Consider the following 18,462-nt stretch of genomic DNA (forward strand, 5'->3'; position numbering starts at 1 on the left):
AAAGCTCCCTCCATGTCAAATTATTGAGTACAATTCTCAATTTGAAATTATGCCTTCATTAATTCTGCTATTTTGTACATGTTTCCAAAGAAAAAAAGGAACAAGTTCAGACAACAAAAGCAAGACTATTAATTCAGTGGGTGGTTACGGATTTGCTAATAGATTTTGGCAGTATGTCCACTTTTACTTTAGGAGTTGAAATTAAAACAATTATTAGATCTGAAAGGGATAATCAAAACTGCACTTTTCGCATAAAGGAAGTCAAGAATAGAAAACTATGTTGATGGGGTACAATAAACTAAAGTAGGAGAAGGCTTATATAAAATAAACACTGGCACAAACCTGTTGAGCAGAATGATTTGTTTCAGTGCTGCAAACTTTTACATGCAACCTCAACAAGATGGAGTTTCTAGCAAAATCAATATGAGTGATTTGTAACAAAAAATGTCCAAAACCTTGATCCATATAAAATTGCTGAGTACAATTCTCAATTTGAGATTATGCCTTTGTTTATCTTGCCCAGTTAAACGAATGGCAGAAGTAAGCTACCATTTTCAGCAACTGAACAGCATACTTTATTTCACTGGAGCACCCACATTGGTCAGGGGATGTAATTATAACATGACAAGCTTACAATGATAAAAATGGACAGAAGTATTTTTATCAGTGCATGCTTGTCGTGTTATAATTCATTTTAAAATAGACAGAAGCATTTTTACCTGAAAGGTGACCAAACATTTGACACTGAACCATGCAAGCAAGTATTAGGGCAGATAAATAGATTTTGGAGGCAAGTTTTATAGAACACTGTTTAATATTTTTATTTCTGATCTCCCCATGGGAGAGCAAAAGAGTGACCTCAGACAAGTAAGGGGAGATGATAATTGGGAATTTGAAATCATACATTCTGTCATTAGTTTTGATACGTTCATTATAAGTTCCAATGTTTACACTTGCAATGGAAAAAGGTGACAAATACATGTCACAAGTTTGAAATATAGGTATTGCATATAAAACAATTGTTGAAAGTTCTTCTAAAATGCGTATAAACTATTGAATGTGGTGAGTAAATCATGTTTTTTTTTGCATTTGTAGTGTTATACATAAAGGCTTCAGTTCCTTAGGTGATTTCAACAGAGACATGAAGCTCTTGGTAACAGTTGAAGAGGGCAGGGAAACAGGCTGGAGTGGTAAGCAAGGTAGGGAATGTCTAAAGTTTTACGAAGGAAATTTAGAAGTTTCCAGAGAACTTGGCAGCAGTGAACAAGGTTTGATCTGCCTTATTAGGCCAGTTACAACCATTGGAATATTGAGAAAAGAGATGAAGAGAAATGTATTAAGCACTGTACAGGTATTCTTGGGAACTTTATAGATTTGTGAATTGGCTAAACAAAGGCACAAAACATGAAGTAGGATCAAAACTAGAGATAGCCGAGGAAGCTTTGACAAAATAAACCCTGTAACATTCAAATTAATCACTAGGAAGCTGTGAGGTAACTAGAACGAGAATTATTTTTGGAAGATTGTTAAATATCAATTTATTTCTAGGGAATGGGCTGCTTAATAAAGTCTACTTAACTGCAAACACAGTACTTACATTGCAGAAGCAACATGCAGGGTACCAGCCTCCTTAGAATTGCAGTAATGTTCAGCACACTCGCAGATAAGACGCAGTGTTCGTACTGTAGCAATATGATACAATAGTATTATAAATTACATTTAAACCATTCACAAACTTTGTATTAGATGGGAGATACAACAGCTTGAATTTATCTAGCATTACTGATATTGCAAAATGTCCCAAAGTGCGTTACAGAAGTTTTAAGCAAAATTTGACACTGAACCATGCAAGCAAATATTAGGGTAGATAAATAGAAGATTGCAGGCAAGTTTTGGAGAACACTTTGAAGTAGTAAAGGAAGGGACGTTTGGTGGCAATTCAAGGGTTTTGGTAACTGAAGGCACTGCTCCCAATGACAACAGTAGATTGGAGGTTTACAAGAAGCCAGAGTTGAGAACAGGAATTGAGGGTTTCGAGTTTGGAAGAAAATTCAGAAATAGGGAGCGACCAAGAGGAGATGTGCAAAAATGATAAGGATTTTAAAACTGAGATATTGCTTAATGGTGCAAGTTATGACATCAGAGTTCTTGATGATGTCAAATATACAGAAGGTAAAAGATGGCCTAGCATGAAGGAGTCCATTGCAATCATCTGCATGTAATTGATGTATGAATGAAGGTAAACCATAGGCAGCCAATGAGGGGGCTGAACATAGCAAACCTCCCCCAGCTGGTCTCACTGCCAGCATGTGTGCACTCTGGATCTGCTTTCTCTTGTGAGGTCATGGCAAAAGCCTGTGGTAAAATTCAGCCCAATGACTTCGGTCTTCCCAATAAAGAGTTGGAGTAAATGTGTGCGCATCGAGTACTGGATGCTGGATAAAGAGTCTAACAAATTGTAGGAAGACAATTGTTGAGAAGGAAGGTGGTGAAAGAGAAGCAGGCTGCTTGTCAGCCGGCAAGTGGAAACGGATGCTGTGTTTTTGGCTCAGGATGCCAAGGGCTGCATTTGGACAAGAAATAGAAGGGATTGGACTCCAAAGGAGGTGGGGAGGGAATGCATCCAAGTTATCGGTGCAGGTGAGTCTTTGATTTCAATTGCATAGAAATGAATGGAAACAGATGAGAGCAGTTCCATTTAGTTGAATAACAGTGCAGACATGTTGGAAGAAAACGGTTGGTCAACAACATTAAAGACTGTGGACAGATTGAGAAGAATGAGGGATAGTTTACCTCTGTCAGAGTCAATGACTCAAACAAAGAAAAATATGCTACCACATATGCTTTTAATTTATCCTTCACGAGAAACACAAACAAGCTCAAATTTGAAAATCAATGTCATGAGCTGTGGAAATTTTTAAAAATCTCTTTGCTGGTGCCCAGTGTTTTTGAAACAGTAAGTGAATTATAAGCTTATTTTTCTTACGGCCACTTACTGAAAGATAGAACTGGAGTCAAGTTTTATACATAGTACATGCAAGCTTTTATTTACAAAGACACACTATATATCTTGATCCCAAAAACCTCAGTTTCATTCTGCTCTTAGCTATTCCTGCAATTGAATTCTCCAATTAATGACCACTACTTGAACTAAACAGCAAATTGATAAACAATTAAAAGCAGGCCATTAAAATTTGTCTCTCATGTTTCCCTTATACATGATTACCTCTCATCCCATTATTGACTTGCACATAATTTTCTATAAGCATCGTTTATTTCTCCAATTTCTCTTACCACACTTGTTTAACTAACTCCTGCTTTTCTTTAAACACAATTATTCTATTCCTTTCCCCATGTGTTCATGTCTTTTCCTCGCTCCTCGTTGTTTTGTCCTATTGATCTGGAAGATCTTCTAGTTTTTAGCTTTTCTCCTTCTGCCTACCGAATCCATAAAACATCTTGTTAACTGGTTACCTCAGATTGTGTTGTAACAGCTGAGTGTTTTATAAACAGCTAATTTGCATTTTCAAAGGACCAAAGTGAAAACTTTAGTGAATACAGAACACAGATAATGGCAAGATCAATCTAATCTAACTACCTCAAGGAGAGCTATTAAGTAAGAGAATTAAATTCCATGAATTTTAGTAAATATGCTTACCAATACATTCAAGCTTCTTTTGTGGACAATATTCTTTGGTTATTAACCTTAACTCCTGCACTGCCACTTCATAAGGATAGGAATTATTTGAAGATTCCGTGGGGAAAAGCTTAGCTGCAACACCAATATCTGCTGGGACAACATTCTTGTACAATTTCATGCTCTTTTCAAGAGCTAGTTCCCTCTGTATATTCACTTTTCTGAAAGAAAACAATGAATATTATACATTATTTATCAATTGAATGCTGAACCTCCTTTGTTTCTCACACTATTCTAGGAAGGAAGCCAATGTATTTTGAGCTTTGTCTGATTCTTACATCATGACCTGGATGTTAATGGGAAATCCAGAACTTCTTGCATGCAGTGCAGTTTTATCTTCAAAGCATGCAACACCTTTTGCTTAGTAGGGTGCCTGCATGGCAATCCATCTGATTGACTGACTAGGCTTCTCTGCAGGCAGGGAGGAATACAGAGTACGTCACAGGAACAAGAAGGTCTTCTCTATAACCTGGGTGCTGGGGTCAGGTTAGCTGGCAGTGGAGTACGATGATGTGGATACACCCAACTTCAACTTAAACCTATGCTTCTATTCATCCCTTAAATTTCCTGACTTCCAAAATTCTGGGTGTCCTCCATTAGACCTGCAAAGTTATTTAAGTCAAATATTTAAACTGCCAATCTGCTTCCTAGTCCAGCTTTTGTTAAATTCAGGTTGCAGTCAGGTCTGATACTTTGAAAATTTTAATATCAGACATTGAACAAAAGTTAAAATTCTCCCCATGCTTATTTTTGATATTTTCGAAACATCTCGAAGTAAGCAGATCACAATGACAGCCACTACCATTTGAGTAAGGAAAATGTAGCAGTATATAACACACACAGAATTTGAGATTCATGAGAAACTCCATTTGGAATTCAAAGGAGAGTTTAGTCTACTAGACACTTGACATAACAGTAAATCAACTAGACTAGACTGAACAATCGGCACACATTCGTTCCGATGTGTACTCTCTACAGCCTGAAATGCAGCTTTGCCAACAGCAAGCATGGAAACTTCATAACTAGGATGACAAAAGGTGCCGGCTAATCAGAGGCCCGGCCCCATTTTTGCAGGTGACGGTCGCAGTTGACAAAGCATCCACTCAGTGGCCCACTATTATCGAGGAATCCAGGCCACAGATAAGCGAGGACGGGCTGGGGGCCGTATGGGTTAAGGTGGGACAAGATTGGGAGTTCAGGAGGAGGACAGGTATTTGGTTCTCAGTGGTACCTCCTCTTCCCAAGGCCAGCTGTTTTGATCACGCATTCAGCGTACATGTTACTTTGATTCGTTGAAAAACAATCACATCTTCAACTTCCACAGCAAGCATTAGTACATAGTATTTTAACAGGGAATCAATTTTGGTAATTTTTCAACACTACTTTCAAACTTAGAAAAAATGCTGTTTACTACAAACCTAACTTTTTTCTCCCAATTAAAAACTCAGGTTTCCATTTCTTGTAAAATTTACATATAATACATTACCTAAACAGCGTCAAAAGGAACACCCAGATAGGCCGGAACAAAGCTTCCTCAATGCTGGCCAAACATTGATCTTTTCCAGTCGCAGTGTTGAGAGGTTCAAAGGCAAGAATACACAAGGACAGCAGCCTATCTATAATAAATAAAACAGAGACAAGAATGTTAAGTAAAAATGCGAAAATACTTCGAGACAATCTGAAAGGACAGACGTTGACAACACAGGGGGCCATTCGGTCCAATTTGTCTTAGCAGTCACCACAGGTCTAATTACACTCATCTAATTACTTTCCTGCTTTTGATTCATAAGCTGGAGATTATAGCAATATAAATGAATATCTAACTGCTGCTTAAATGTTATAAGAGTTACAATATCTGATTTATGTGCAATTCCAAACATTCTAATTTGCTTATTCATGCTATCCTTACAATCCACATGGTGGAATCCATAAACAAGAATCAACAATTAATTGACTCCCAAATGATAAAAAGCAATATGCTTTCAGTTTTTGCAGCACTTATTTTAACATGAATCAGAAATAACACAAATTAAATATAAATGAACAGGCAATAGTCAATGCAACAAAGATATATCTTACACAACAAAAATATTGTTATTACTCCCTATTGACATGTAGCACTATGCAGCTACACGATTCACATTTCTTTACTCACACGGGGTGGGTAAGAGTCAGGTTCGACAACAGCTTTCGTCAGAGTTTCACAGTTATGATTGTCATCAGCACAACACATACACCTGTCAGTCCACACTCTTCAATTATGATAGTTTGGATGGTGTAGCTTTCCAGAATCCATAAACAGCCAACTAATAACACTCGGATTATGGTTTAGATGTATCCGGTAAAATACCTTTTCAGCTGGTGCATCCAGTTTTTAGGGAGCTCCTGTTACCTTTTCTGCAAAACTGAAAAACTGGTCTCTTTCTGAAGGAGTTGCTTTTTCTTCTCCTTACATGGTTTCTGCTTTCCTCTTTTTTTTTGTCTGTGACTGCTTTCTCTTGGTCTATGTATTAATAGGCTGATTGTCAATACCCTCCAGCTCCTTTATGGTTGCAGATTCTCTTTGTGCCTGTCTGCGACACAGATTCATTCTTAATTTCTTTCTTGATAGAGGTGCATCCAGGTCAAGTGTAACCAAGTTGCATAGATCAGCATTTACGATTCAATAATGGAAACACATAAAAGCCCTTTCCAAATGTTCTTATAAATAATGTCCACAGATCATTTTAAGAAATTATAACTTTTCCTTACTATATTGCTTGCACATCAAAGGTCATCACACCATCAGCATCCAATGGTAATTAGATCTATGATTCTAATCAAGGTATAAATAACTGATAATAAATATGACACTTATTAGAACAATATTCATTTCTATAAATTTTGTTGTGCAATGACATTACTGTACATTTTCATTTTCTTTGATGGGATATAGGTGTTGCTGGCTAAAGCGAGTATGTGTTACCCAACTGCTCATGAACGGAGTAGTTTGTTAGGCTATCCCAGAGGGCAATTAAGAGTTAACCATATAGCTGTGGGTCTAGAGTCACATGTAAGCCAGACCACACAAAAATCAGCAGATTTTGTTCATTAAAGAATATTACTGAGGTAAACTAGACAGGTTTTCATAAAATTCAATATGTGATGTTGGTTTGTGATGTTGTGATGTTGGTTTGTGGTTTTTCATTGTTTGGGATTTCAGATTCTAAAGTAGAGGTAAATGAGTTTTCGGTTTTAAGTCTGCGAAAAGGATTATTTAAGGAAAAGGTAAGAAAGTGATTCTTTTTTAAACATGGAGTTCAAAGCAGCCTTTTCAAGAAAGCATGTGGCATAAGCAAAATGATGAGCAACATGAGGAATTAAGTGAAGAGCATGCAAAATTGAATTTTTTTAACATAAAGAAAGACATATGGCTGGTGCCACAATCAAGTTTCAGCTAAGATGATGATTCATGCCAGTAAAAGGATGTTTGATTGTGTGGAAGTCTCTAAGGCTATCAAAGCAGGAAAGAAGTCTTAAATTGTTTTTGGAATTCAAGTAGACAGCGAGCTTTTTTCTAATCTTCAATTTGGAGAGTCAGTGAAATAGTCAATGTTTGTACACCTGAGGAAGAGACAGTAATTAAGAGAATCATATCTGGTGAATGTGCAGAAATTCCAATAGCAAATGCTGACAACCTGGTTGGTTCAGAAAAATTGAATTAAGACAGGAGTGATACTACACTGGGGTTGAGTGTCGATGAAGGATATTGCTGGGAGAAAGGAGTGAATCTTTCTTTTTTGTTGTTCAAGTTTTGACCTTACTAACTTGTCCTTTATGTTTTGGTTTTCTTTTCTGCAATAGACTTATGTTCATAAGGTCATTAGATATAGGAGCAGAATTAGGCCATTCGGCCCATTGAGATTGCTACGCCATTCGATCATGGTTGATATGCTCTTCACCTCCATTTTCCTGCATTCTTCCCTTGACCCTTCAACCCATTACCAATTAAAAATCTGCAATTCCTCCTTAAATTTACTCACTGTCCCAGCATCCACCGCATTTTGGGGTAACGAATTCCACAAATTCACAACTCTTTGGGAGAAGTAGTTTCTCCTCAACCCTGTTGTACATTTGCTACCCCTTATCCTAAGACTCTGACCTCCTGTCTGAGAATGCCACCTAAGAGGAAGCATCTGCTCCATGTCTATTTCGTCCGTAACTTTTATAATCCTGAATATCTCAATTTGATCTCCCCTCATTCTTCTAAACTCCTCAGAGTATATGCCGAATCTATTCAATCTCACTTCATATGACAAACCCTTCATCTCTGGGATCATTCGAGTGAACCTCCTCTGCCACTACGTCTTACCTCAAATAAGAGGACCAAAACTGTGTATAATACTCTCACCAATGCCTTGTAGTGTTGCAACAATACTTCCTTACCTTTATATGCTACTCCTTTAGATATAAATGCTAAAATTCCATTCGCTTTATTATCTGCTGTACCTGCACACTAGTTTTCTATGACTCATGAATGAGGGCACCCAGATCCCTCTGCACTGGAGCACCCCGAAGTCTCTCCCCATTTAGATAATAGGTCACCTTCCCATTTTTTTCAACCAAAATGCATGATCTCACAGTTATCCACGGTAAACTCCATCTGCCACATCTTTGACCCACTCTCCTAACCTATCTATATCCCATTTGTAAGGTTGATTGTTCCTCATTTTTGGGTCGTCCCCTATTTTTGTTCTTTTATTTGGTAGCTTCATGTGAATATGCTCAGTGACAAACCACCATAGTAAACAAATTGAAAACATAAAATCTACAGTCAATTAAGCCATGTTCCATTCTAGAATCTGATATGTCCAGTATCACCATCAGCTGATATGAGAATATGGTTGCCTTGGTCATCATTGTATAGACTAGCTTCATATTCAAGATATAGTAACTGAAAGCAAATTCCACCCATTGCCAGGTTGGGATCTGAATCTGTATTTGGAAAGCATTAGTCTGAACTTTGAGGTTGTTAAACTAGAAATACCAGTAGTCCAGCACATTACCACAATGTCACTGTCTCTGCAAAGGTGCCTATAAGTGTTATATTTGCACTGTGCTTTTAATATAGAAAACTTTCCCATGACATGAGGACTACTGGGTGCTTCAATTAAAAAATATCTTCATAGATTCCAGGGGAAATGGCTATTAGTCAAGCTCAAAGCATGGCAGTGGATAAAACATGCACGATAGCGAGAGGGCTGTCGTGACATCATGATAACACTGCACTATTTCATATCTTAACTCAATAATATTAGTGTTGTGGATTAAATGCAGAGATTGAAATACGTAATCGAGGCACTCCAATCAGTACTGAAGCAGTACCTCACCATGAATACCTATCATTAATGAGGCATTAAACTAAAGCCCCATCTGTACTTTCAGGTGGCTGTATGTGATTTCACAACATTATTTGAAGAAAATCAGGGAAATAATATGTGTATAGAATATTTATTCTTCATCAGCAGCACTAAGATAGACTGGTCATTTGTCTCCCAAACCTTTGAGGCACACTGTTCATAAATTGGGTATTAGAAAACGTTTAGACTATTCTAAGACTGCAGAAGTTGCTCTATTTTCCTCCTTTACACAAGCAACTTGTGTACAGAAACCTATAATGCAAATCATGCATTATTAAATACGTAAATTAACATAGATCAGTGCAGTGTAATACAAAGAATAAAGAAAATTACAGCACAGAACCAGGCCTTTCAGCCCTCCAAACCTGCGCTGATCCAGATCCACCAACTAAACCTGTCGCCTATTTTCTAAAGATCTAGATCCCTCTGCTCCCCGTCCATTCATGCATCTGTCTAGATACATCTTAAATGATGCTAACATGCCCGTCACTACCACCTCCGCTGGCAAGACATTCCAGGCCCCCCCTACCCTCTGCGTAAAGAACTATTCACCATATCTCCCTAAACGTTTGCCTTCTCACCTTGAACTCATGAACCCTAGTAATCGAGTCCCCCACTCTGGGAAAAAGCTTCCTGCTATCCACCCTGTCTATAACTCTCATAATTTTGTTACCTCAATCAGGTTCCCCCTCAACCTCTGACTTTCTAATGAAAATAATCCTAATCTATTCAACCTCTCTTCATAGCCAGAGCCCTTCATTCTAGGCAACATCTTGGCGAATCTTCTCTGCACCCTCTCCAAAGCATTTAAATCCTTTAGGTAATGTGGTGACCAGAACTGTATGCAGTATTCCAAATGTGGCCAAACCAAAGTTCTATACAACTGTAACATGACATGCCAATTTTTGTACTTAATACCCCGTCCAATGAAGGAAAGCATGCCGTATGCCTTCTTGACCACTCTATTGATCTGTGTTGCCATCTTCAGGGTACAATGGACCTGAACTCCCAGATCTCTCTGGACATCAATTCTCTACAGGACTTTTCCATTTATTGTATAGTTCACTCTTGAATTGGATTTTCCAAAATGCATCACCACGCATTTGCCCTGATTGAACTCCAACTGTCATTTCTCCACCCAACTCTCCAATCTGTCTATATTCTGCTGCATTCTCTGACAGTCCCCTTCACTCTCTGCTACTCCACCAATCTTAGTGCAAACTTGCTAATCAGACTACCTGTACCTTCCTCCAGATCATTTAAGTATATCACAAACAACAGTGGTCCCAACACGGATCCCTGTGGAACACCACTGGTCACAGTTCTTCAGTTTGAGATACTGCCTTCCATTACTACTCTGTCTCCTGCTGCCCAGCCAGTTCTCTATCCATCCAGCTAGTACGCCCTGGACCCCATGCAACTTCACTTTCTTCATCAGTCTATCATGAGGAATAGGAAGACTAAAACCGGCAGCATAAATATTAAATGTTGTCAATGTATTTAAGAATTTGGCTAAAAGAAAATTAGTTTCTAATAGATTCAGTGTAAAAACATGTGCAAGGATGAAGCAGAAAAAAAATGCACTGTATAACCAAAATAGCAGGCTGACCCTGCTGACCATGTCCAATGCTGGTCCAATCCCTTAATAATTCAGAGAAACTCATGAGGCTGATCCCTCAAATCTGAAGGCCAAGCAATGAAAAAAGATGCAGAACATTGGATTTTACAGGTGAGGAAGAAGGTGATCTTAAGGTGGCATTAAGACAGAGAACAGTACAGAAACAACATCTAGATAGTTACTTTAAACTTACCAATAGTGAATAAAAGCAAGTTCAATCAAATGAATGGTAAATTTTGGACTCATATTAGGGAATTCTTCATACAGAAATGTGATCAATTTGATTGCACTGGTTATTCTATTGCAAGTGCAGACTTTTTGGAATTATTTGAGAAACAACTGAATAAAGAAGGGGGAAGAGGAATACCCAGATAATCTTACTGAATGAATATAGTGCAGGTGTCTGAATGCCCTTCTTCCAGGTTTGTTTTATAAAATATACGCCCAAATATTCGGGGTCTTTGGACAGTCTAAGACTAGACACATAACCAGAGAATAAACATCAGGACCCCCTCGGAAGACGATATGCACCGATTCTGTAGGATCTACCTGAAAAGTGTGAATTTGACAGCCAAAACCTGAACTATAGTTGAACAGTTCTGATTGAATGACTGACTTGGATTGTTTTCCCAGGAATACTGAATAGGTTAAAACATGTCTAGTTCGCAGGTACCTAAATAGCTGACCCCTGAATTGCTTTTGGTCCCCCCCCCGCCCCCAATTTTTGTCCAACCAAACTTGACCTCACCATCTGATTCCCGTGACCCAACCATCCAACTCATCATCCCCCCAACATGAATTTACTATTCCTGATCTGCGAACACCTCTGAAACTGACTTGACGACATGTCTGCCTCCCTACTCAGCTGCTATCCAAGCCCATTAACCTCATCCACGTTCATTTAGTCACTCACTGAAAAGATGTTTAAATATCCCAAAGCTTTTTAATGTGTTAGTGAATGTATTCTTAGCAGAAGACAGTGGCTAGTGCCATAAAAGGCAGACACAGCTTGGCTTCCCCAGATGATCCATGACTGTGAAGGATTCTGATTTAAACTGTGTTCTGAATTTCTGAAGATGCTACCATCAGAAATCCCAATCAGAACTAGAGATCATGGTCACGGCGCAAAAATGTAGGAATGGAGCCACAATCAACAGTGACTGCCTCCCGACAAACAATTCAGACCAGATTTATAATTTAATTTAAATCCTGATCATTAAAGCATACTGACATCTAGTGGCTACTTTTGTTTCTCATTTCATTTATAACATTGTGTTTCCTCAGAACATTCATTCATTTTGTATCTGACTGAAATATCACCTACAAACCGAGCTTTTATTAATACTGGCACATTGAAAAAAAATTTTAAACCCTAATTCTTCTGATTTAAATAAAAGTTACTTGTAAGAAAATACAGCTGTGTTCTAATTAATTTTAATGTCACAAACGATTTTTGAATTTTCAGTATCAAGTCAAAGATTGGACTACATTTCGATTGAGTTTATCTAACATACGTCATATTCTCTTATTGTCACATTCCCTAATTGGTGCCAACGACCCAAGTATGTCCCCATAATGCTAGAAAAATATGACTCATTAACTTGAAAATCTTACCTCCCTCGCATAATTCAAAACAAACTTACATTCATCTAGATGACAAGAAATGTATCTCATACCTTTAGTACAATAGATCAGTAAGACATGAATTTCTCAGATCTCTAGAAAAATGCATGAAATTGCATTTGAATTGTTACCTACCTTAGTTGTAAAATGGAAGTGTGCAGGTGATTTCTGACTAATTCAGTTAATGAAGGTTAAAAGCTTAACAAGGTGGCAATTACACCTGATGTAGAGGTGTCCAGAAAATTCAATAATACATAGGAAAGTGGAAAGGAGGAATTAATGAGGAAAAATAAGAACAAAGACAGAGAAAAGGAGAGAACGAATAAGGATGCAAAGTAACTATATTACATTTAATTATGCAACTTTCACAATTTCAGGAAAGCATAAAGTGCCTGAGTCAAAAAGGCATATTTTAATTGAAGCTGCTATAAATAAGCTCAGCAGGTAAATTTACACAGCAGGGTCTCAAACCTGGACATGAGAAAAAATAACCAGTTCATGTTTCTGTTGATTGATGGATAATAGAAGTCCTCTGCTCATCCCTGAATCATGCTTTGGAATCTTCTATGTTTGCCTGACAGGGAAAATGGGCACACGGGTTTTCTGATCTATTATAAAGGTAGCATCTCTAACATCAGATAATGTGCTGCCAGCTCTCAAGTGAACCTTGAAATTGTGAAAGTGAGCCTTGACAATAAATGGTGGAGTAGCGGGTGAGAGTACAGGTGAGTAAGACTCTGGGCATAAGGTAGAAGGCTTTGAGCACAATGAGGTGGAGAGGAATTGACCAGTATAAATCAGGACATGGCAGAAAGGCAGCAAAATTAGGAATAAATGGGCAGTCTAATTTTAAATGTGACCCATTTTGGCTTAATGCACATTGCTCCACTTCAATTGTAGATTATGAAAATGATATAATTCTTACACATTGCACCAATAACAATTCAAATATCTATGCTAGTATTACCTTGAGCAAGAATTCACAGCAACTTTCCCTATTTTGGCCAGCAAATGTCTTCTCCACACAGCATTTACTGGTATTACAGAATAATTACATTTATTCAAAGTTGTGAAGGGAATGAGTACATTACCTATTGAATTATGTACATCTGTTACAATATTCTTCAGAAGATTTTGCAATGAAATATCTTCCATTTGATGAAGATGATCAGAGTTTGTCATCTGCATCAGACTATCTGTAATGCTTCCTGGTTGTTGCTCAAACTTCATCACATAATGTTCCAAATCTTCAAAAGGGCTATCCTTATCAGCCATCAAATTTGGCGTAACAATTGAAGTTGAACTGATTTGTTGACCTGTAATATTTTGAGCCAGTCCACTCTGATCTCTAATATCTGAATTTGCATTTTGATGTTCAGCAAATGCAAATGAGCTAACAGAAGAACTGTGTCTTAATCCACTATTATTTATTTTATTGTGATCTTGAACAGATTGCAAGCAGCATGCACTTTTGGAAGACTTTAACCTGCTTCCTCTGTTGAGTGAAGGTATCACGTCTGTATTCAGAGAATACTGTGAAAGGGATGAATACAATCCGGTGCCTGCATCGAGCTCATTGACGCTAGCCAGGTCTAAAAAATGTTTGTTCACAATCGGATAAAGCTTGCTGTAGATCTTGCACTGCAGTTTCTTCAGGAGTTGGGAGATTGGATATTCTGAGCAACTAGGGAATGAAACAGATTAACCAAAAACAAAATTAATTCACAACTGATGAGGACAAGGGAAAATATATACCTGACCTAAATTCAGTCACTGCCTAAATCCCACGTTGCAAAATCCTGAACCCTTATGATTATTCAAACGTTAAATTTACATGAAAAACAAATATTAAAACTTTGAATTAAATCACATTTGACTTCGTATGGATTACATTAATGGAAATAGAAATTGATTTTTTTTGTCACCCATCTACATAACTTTAAAAATCCATTTGCTCCTTCAATAATTATTAATGATAAGTTTAAAAATACAGCAATATAATTTGTGGAGTGGGTGTATTATGTCTCAATATATTTTAAAGTTGTTTAGATTTCTCAGAGATATGTTTTTTGTAGTAATGCAACAGTGTCCAAAGTAGTGAATTCTGTGGTATTATTATTGTGATATTTCATTTTCTATACAAAGGTGAACGTGTGAGAACAAATCTGAATCACTGAATATTTTCATATAGTCACGGGTAAACAGATGGACAAATGTGGCTCATCTTTAACCTTAAAATAAATCAGTGTCAACATATGACAATATACTTATAAATAATATGAGTCATGCAGTTTCAAACAACTGACTTCTATGCTGAGCAGAATTACATAAACATTCTTGCAGCAAGGACAGTTTTACTCAAATTTGGATGTGGATAACACTAAGCAGTGTTAGCAAATTGAAACTTTAAAGCTAGTTCTTAGCAATCCTCAGTACAATTACAAAATGAATGACTAGCATTTGCAAAGCAGGGAACAATTATGCAAGATGATAGCACTGTCGGCCACAATGACAACACTATGCAAATATTTATGGAAACCATAACACAGCTTGTAGACTAATGCAACAAATCCCTCCATCTATTATTGTTTCGCAAAATATTTAGGAGTTTTGTTCAGCAAGTCCCACAAATTAAGTAATTCATTTTTGGAGTACTGTTTGCATACACCTGAAAAGCTGTTAATTTTATTTGATCATTACTGATGCTGAGAGTGGTTTCAGATATACTTGTGCATTAAAATCCAATTCTTATTAAATGAATTAACATGCAAATAGTTTGCAAGGCTGCTACATTCAAAGGGAGAAATTTCATTTGGAATCTTGTTTCTGATCAGTACTGGGTGAACTTTACTAGTAGACATGTATGTATTTGTAGGAGTTAAAGATAAAGGTGGGCTTGCCACTAACAATCTGTTATTATTGAACAGTTTGCTGTTAAGGTGAGATATCATAGACCGTCAGAATTCCAGTAAGAGCCAAAGGCAAGGTGGAAAAGATTTGAAAAATGTACATTTTGAACTGGAGCACGAGGCTTAAATTATGCACATCTTGAGATGTCTAAAATATTGTAGAATCATTAATTATTTCACTTGACAAGATAGATTTGGAAGAGGCACTGGCACCGAGTCATGCTGCTTATTTGGAGGGGAGTGTACACACAATTGACTTATTGCCCTCTTTCTACACCCAAACACTTTTAAGATAAGGTAAAAAAGAATGGCAATTGCAGTGTAACTTTAGTTAAAAAAATCACACAACACCAGGTTATAGTCCAAGAGGTTTAATTGGAAGCACAAGCTTTCGGAGCGCAGCTCCTTCATCAGGTGGTTGCGTCCAGTAGCAGTGCTCCAAAAGCTAGTGCTTCCAATTAAACCTTACTTAGTTACAGTGTGGAAACAGGCCCTTCGGCCCAACAAGTCCACACCAATCCACCAAAGCGCAACCCACCCAGACCCATTCCCCTACATTTTACCCCTTCACCTAACACTACGGGCAATTTAGCATGGCCAATTCACCTAACCTGCACATTTTTGGACTGTGGGAGGAAACCGGAACACCCAGAGGAAACCCACGCAGACAGGGGGAGAATGTGCAAACTCCACACAGTCAGTCGCCTGAGGTGGGAATTGAACATGGGTCTCTGGCGCTGTGAGGCAATGGTGCTAACCACTGTGCCGCCCACTAAACCTGTTGGACTATAACCTGATGTTGTGTGATTTTTAACTTTGTACACCCCAGTCCAACACCGGCACCTCCAAAGCATTTTAACTTGTTGCCTCCATACTTTAAAGGATAGCTCAGTTAGTTGGATGACTGGTTTGTGATGCAGAATGTTGCCAACAGTTTGAGTTCAATTCTTGCACCGGCTGAGGAGACCATAAAAGAGGAGTCTTCCCAACCCTGCCCTTTGCCAGAGGTGTGGTGACCCTCAGGTTAAACCATCACCAATCGACTCCCAGAAAGTTGCCCTGTGGTATATGACAACATTACTTTTGTACCTTTTAAAAAGAGAGTTACAGAGGATCACACAATTCTGAACTAATCAGATTTCAGAGATCTTCTACACTGGGTGACTCACTGGCACTTTATTTTCTTGCCAATTAAAAAAATACATTTTCTTCTTTGACAGAGGATGTTATATTTCAGAAATTAGAGCACAAGGCCCTCAAAAGTTTGCTCTTATATGTGACCACACAGAAGAAATATATTTTGAAAAACATCATGGTACAAATGTAACAATATTTTTCAGATACTGCCATATGTTTAAGTTTCTCCCTCCTTTCTTAATGTATCAGTTCATTCTGGGGTCCAGTTTTACCAACTCAACGAGAAAGGATGTAAAACTAATGTAAAAAAACTGCAGATGGTGAAAATCTGAAATAAAAACAGTTCATGGTAGAGAGGAGTTCAGCATGACCTGGGAACATCTGCAGAGAGAGAAACAGAGTTAACGTTTCAAGTTCAATGACACTTAGGCTGAACTGGAAACATTAACTCTGTTTCTCTTGCCATGGGTGTTGCCTGACTTGCTGATTTTCTCCAGCACTTTCTGTTTTTATTCCTATAAGATTCTTTACATATTAAGTTGTTCTTCATTTATGTAGTGCCCTGTTGTTACTCTAGTCTGGAGTACTCCTACGTTTATTTGGATGGCAAGAAAAAGAAGGCAAAGAAAGATATCTGGAAATAAAAAGAAAAAGAAATGCAAACCTTTTAAATACAGCTGATAGATAACAAGATTTCTGCAGCATTTTGGCGCAAAATTTGTTGGTTGTAACAAGTCACGAAAATCAGTTAGAAGAAAGCTTTGTAATAAATCCATCATGCAACAAAAGAAATCTCAATAATAATAAATTAGTAAATGCTCATGGGCATTTGCAGGACAATACTGAGCTCTTGTGGTACTCCATCTAGTGGTTTGCCTGAGAACAGACCAATGCAAAAACAAAATTCAAAATGAACTGGCTTGCAGTGAGGTTCACACTGTCTTGCTATATATGGCAACGAGTGACTGAAGGTGTAAACTCATTTTTGGAGCTTGGAAGGTTGCACGAGACAGGATCAAGCATGAAGACTAAAGCTGAATTATGGTGGTGGTGGTGGGGGGGGGGGGGGGGTGTCTTTGACTGTGTTAGTTGCTTTCCCGATACAGTGGGAAATACAGATGAAGTCAATGAATGGAGGATGGTTTGTGCGTTGAAGTGGGCTGTGTTCACAACTTTCTGTAGTTTCTTGCAGTCTTGGGAAGAGCAGTTGCCACACCAAGCTGTGATGCTTCCAGATAGGGTGCTTTCATTGGTGCATCTGTAAAAGTTTTCATGAGTCTTTATGGACACACCGAATTTCCCTAGCCTCCTGAGAAAGTAGACACTGTAGTGTCAACATGGGTGGATCAGGACAGATTGTTGGTGATTATCACTCCCAGGAACTTGACGGTCTCAACTATCTCCACCTCAGCACCATCATTGGAGTAATCTTGCAGTTACAGGCTAGTTATAATAAGAAATTATAACTTTCCTTAATCTTCTACAGTCAATTCGAAAAAAATTGACTAATTAAAAGAACTGCCACATTTGCAACATCTTCACTGGGATTCTATCAACTCACCCACTTCTAAATAAAATCTTTACCTCAGTATTTGGGATAAAAGGCCAGCTACCAGAACATGGTCATTAGGTTGCGACCTTAACTTCATTTTCCATTGTTTGGGCCATTCCTACAGAAAAAAATTTAAAGTATAATTATCATTCATTTTGAAAAGCTTTTCAATTGCTGTTGGCATTCAATAGAGGTCAAAAGAATTTTTACGACAACTATAATAATAAACTGTTGTCTGTTAAACTATACAATCGATGAATAAAAGCTAAATACTAAACTTGCTTCATTTAAAAGTCTATTGCGTATGCACATCTTGTATAGAATAATGTCTATTATTTTAAAACTAACAACTGAATAAAATTAATGTAGAAAAATTGAGTCTCGACACAAATGGCATATTTTATTTCAATGCTTTTACAACAAATTTTGCAGTTGTAAAATGCATAAAGTTGCATTCAGTCTTACCATAAGATGTAGTTTAATGGGTTATTGGGGTGAATTGATTGAATAAATATAAAGACAGAACA

The 18,462-nt window shown here is 37.7% G+C and overlaps 1 protein-coding gene across 11 annotated transcripts in view; it reads right to left on the minus strand.

Moving 5' to 3' along the window:
• Window positions 1-18,462, minus strand: part of vps9d1 (VPS9 domain containing 1) — a 74,626-nt gene that overhangs the window by 31,038 nt on the left and 25,126 nt on the right. For 6 of the 11 annotated variants that reach the window (XR_015759926.1, XR_015759925.1, XM_043706681.2 and 3 more), the window contains exons 9-13: window positions 17,968-18,053; window positions 13,429-14,021; window positions 5,184-5,313; window positions 3,659-3,858; window positions 1,598-1,682 (exon numbers count right to left, since the gene is read on the minus strand). Coding sequence is in view for 4 of the 11 variants with exons in the window: in XM_043706681.2 (XP_043562616.2) it covers window positions 1,598-1,682; window positions 3,659-3,858; window positions 5,184-5,313; window positions 13,429-14,021; window positions 17,968-18,053 (1,094 nt within the window). In the remaining 7 variants the exon portion in view is untranslated. Of the gene's footprint in view, window positions 1-342; window positions 410-1,597; window positions 1,683-3,658; window positions 3,859-5,183; window positions 5,314-13,428; window positions 14,022-17,967; window positions 18,054-18,462 lie in introns of all 11 variants that reach the window. The other 5 variants (XR_015759920.1, XR_015759922.1, XR_015759921.1 and 2 more) reach the window with 1 other exon arrangement.

The sequence above is a fragment of the Chiloscyllium plagiosum genome, unplaced genomic scaffold (genome assembly GCF_037043375.1).
Source record: "Chiloscyllium plagiosum isolate Xiang-an unplaced genomic scaffold, Cpla_swu_hap1 HiC_scaffold_17, whole genome shotgun sequence".
NCBI classification, from domain to species: Eukaryota; Metazoa; Chordata; class Chondrichthyes; order Orectolobiformes; family Hemiscylliidae; genus Chiloscyllium; species Chiloscyllium plagiosum.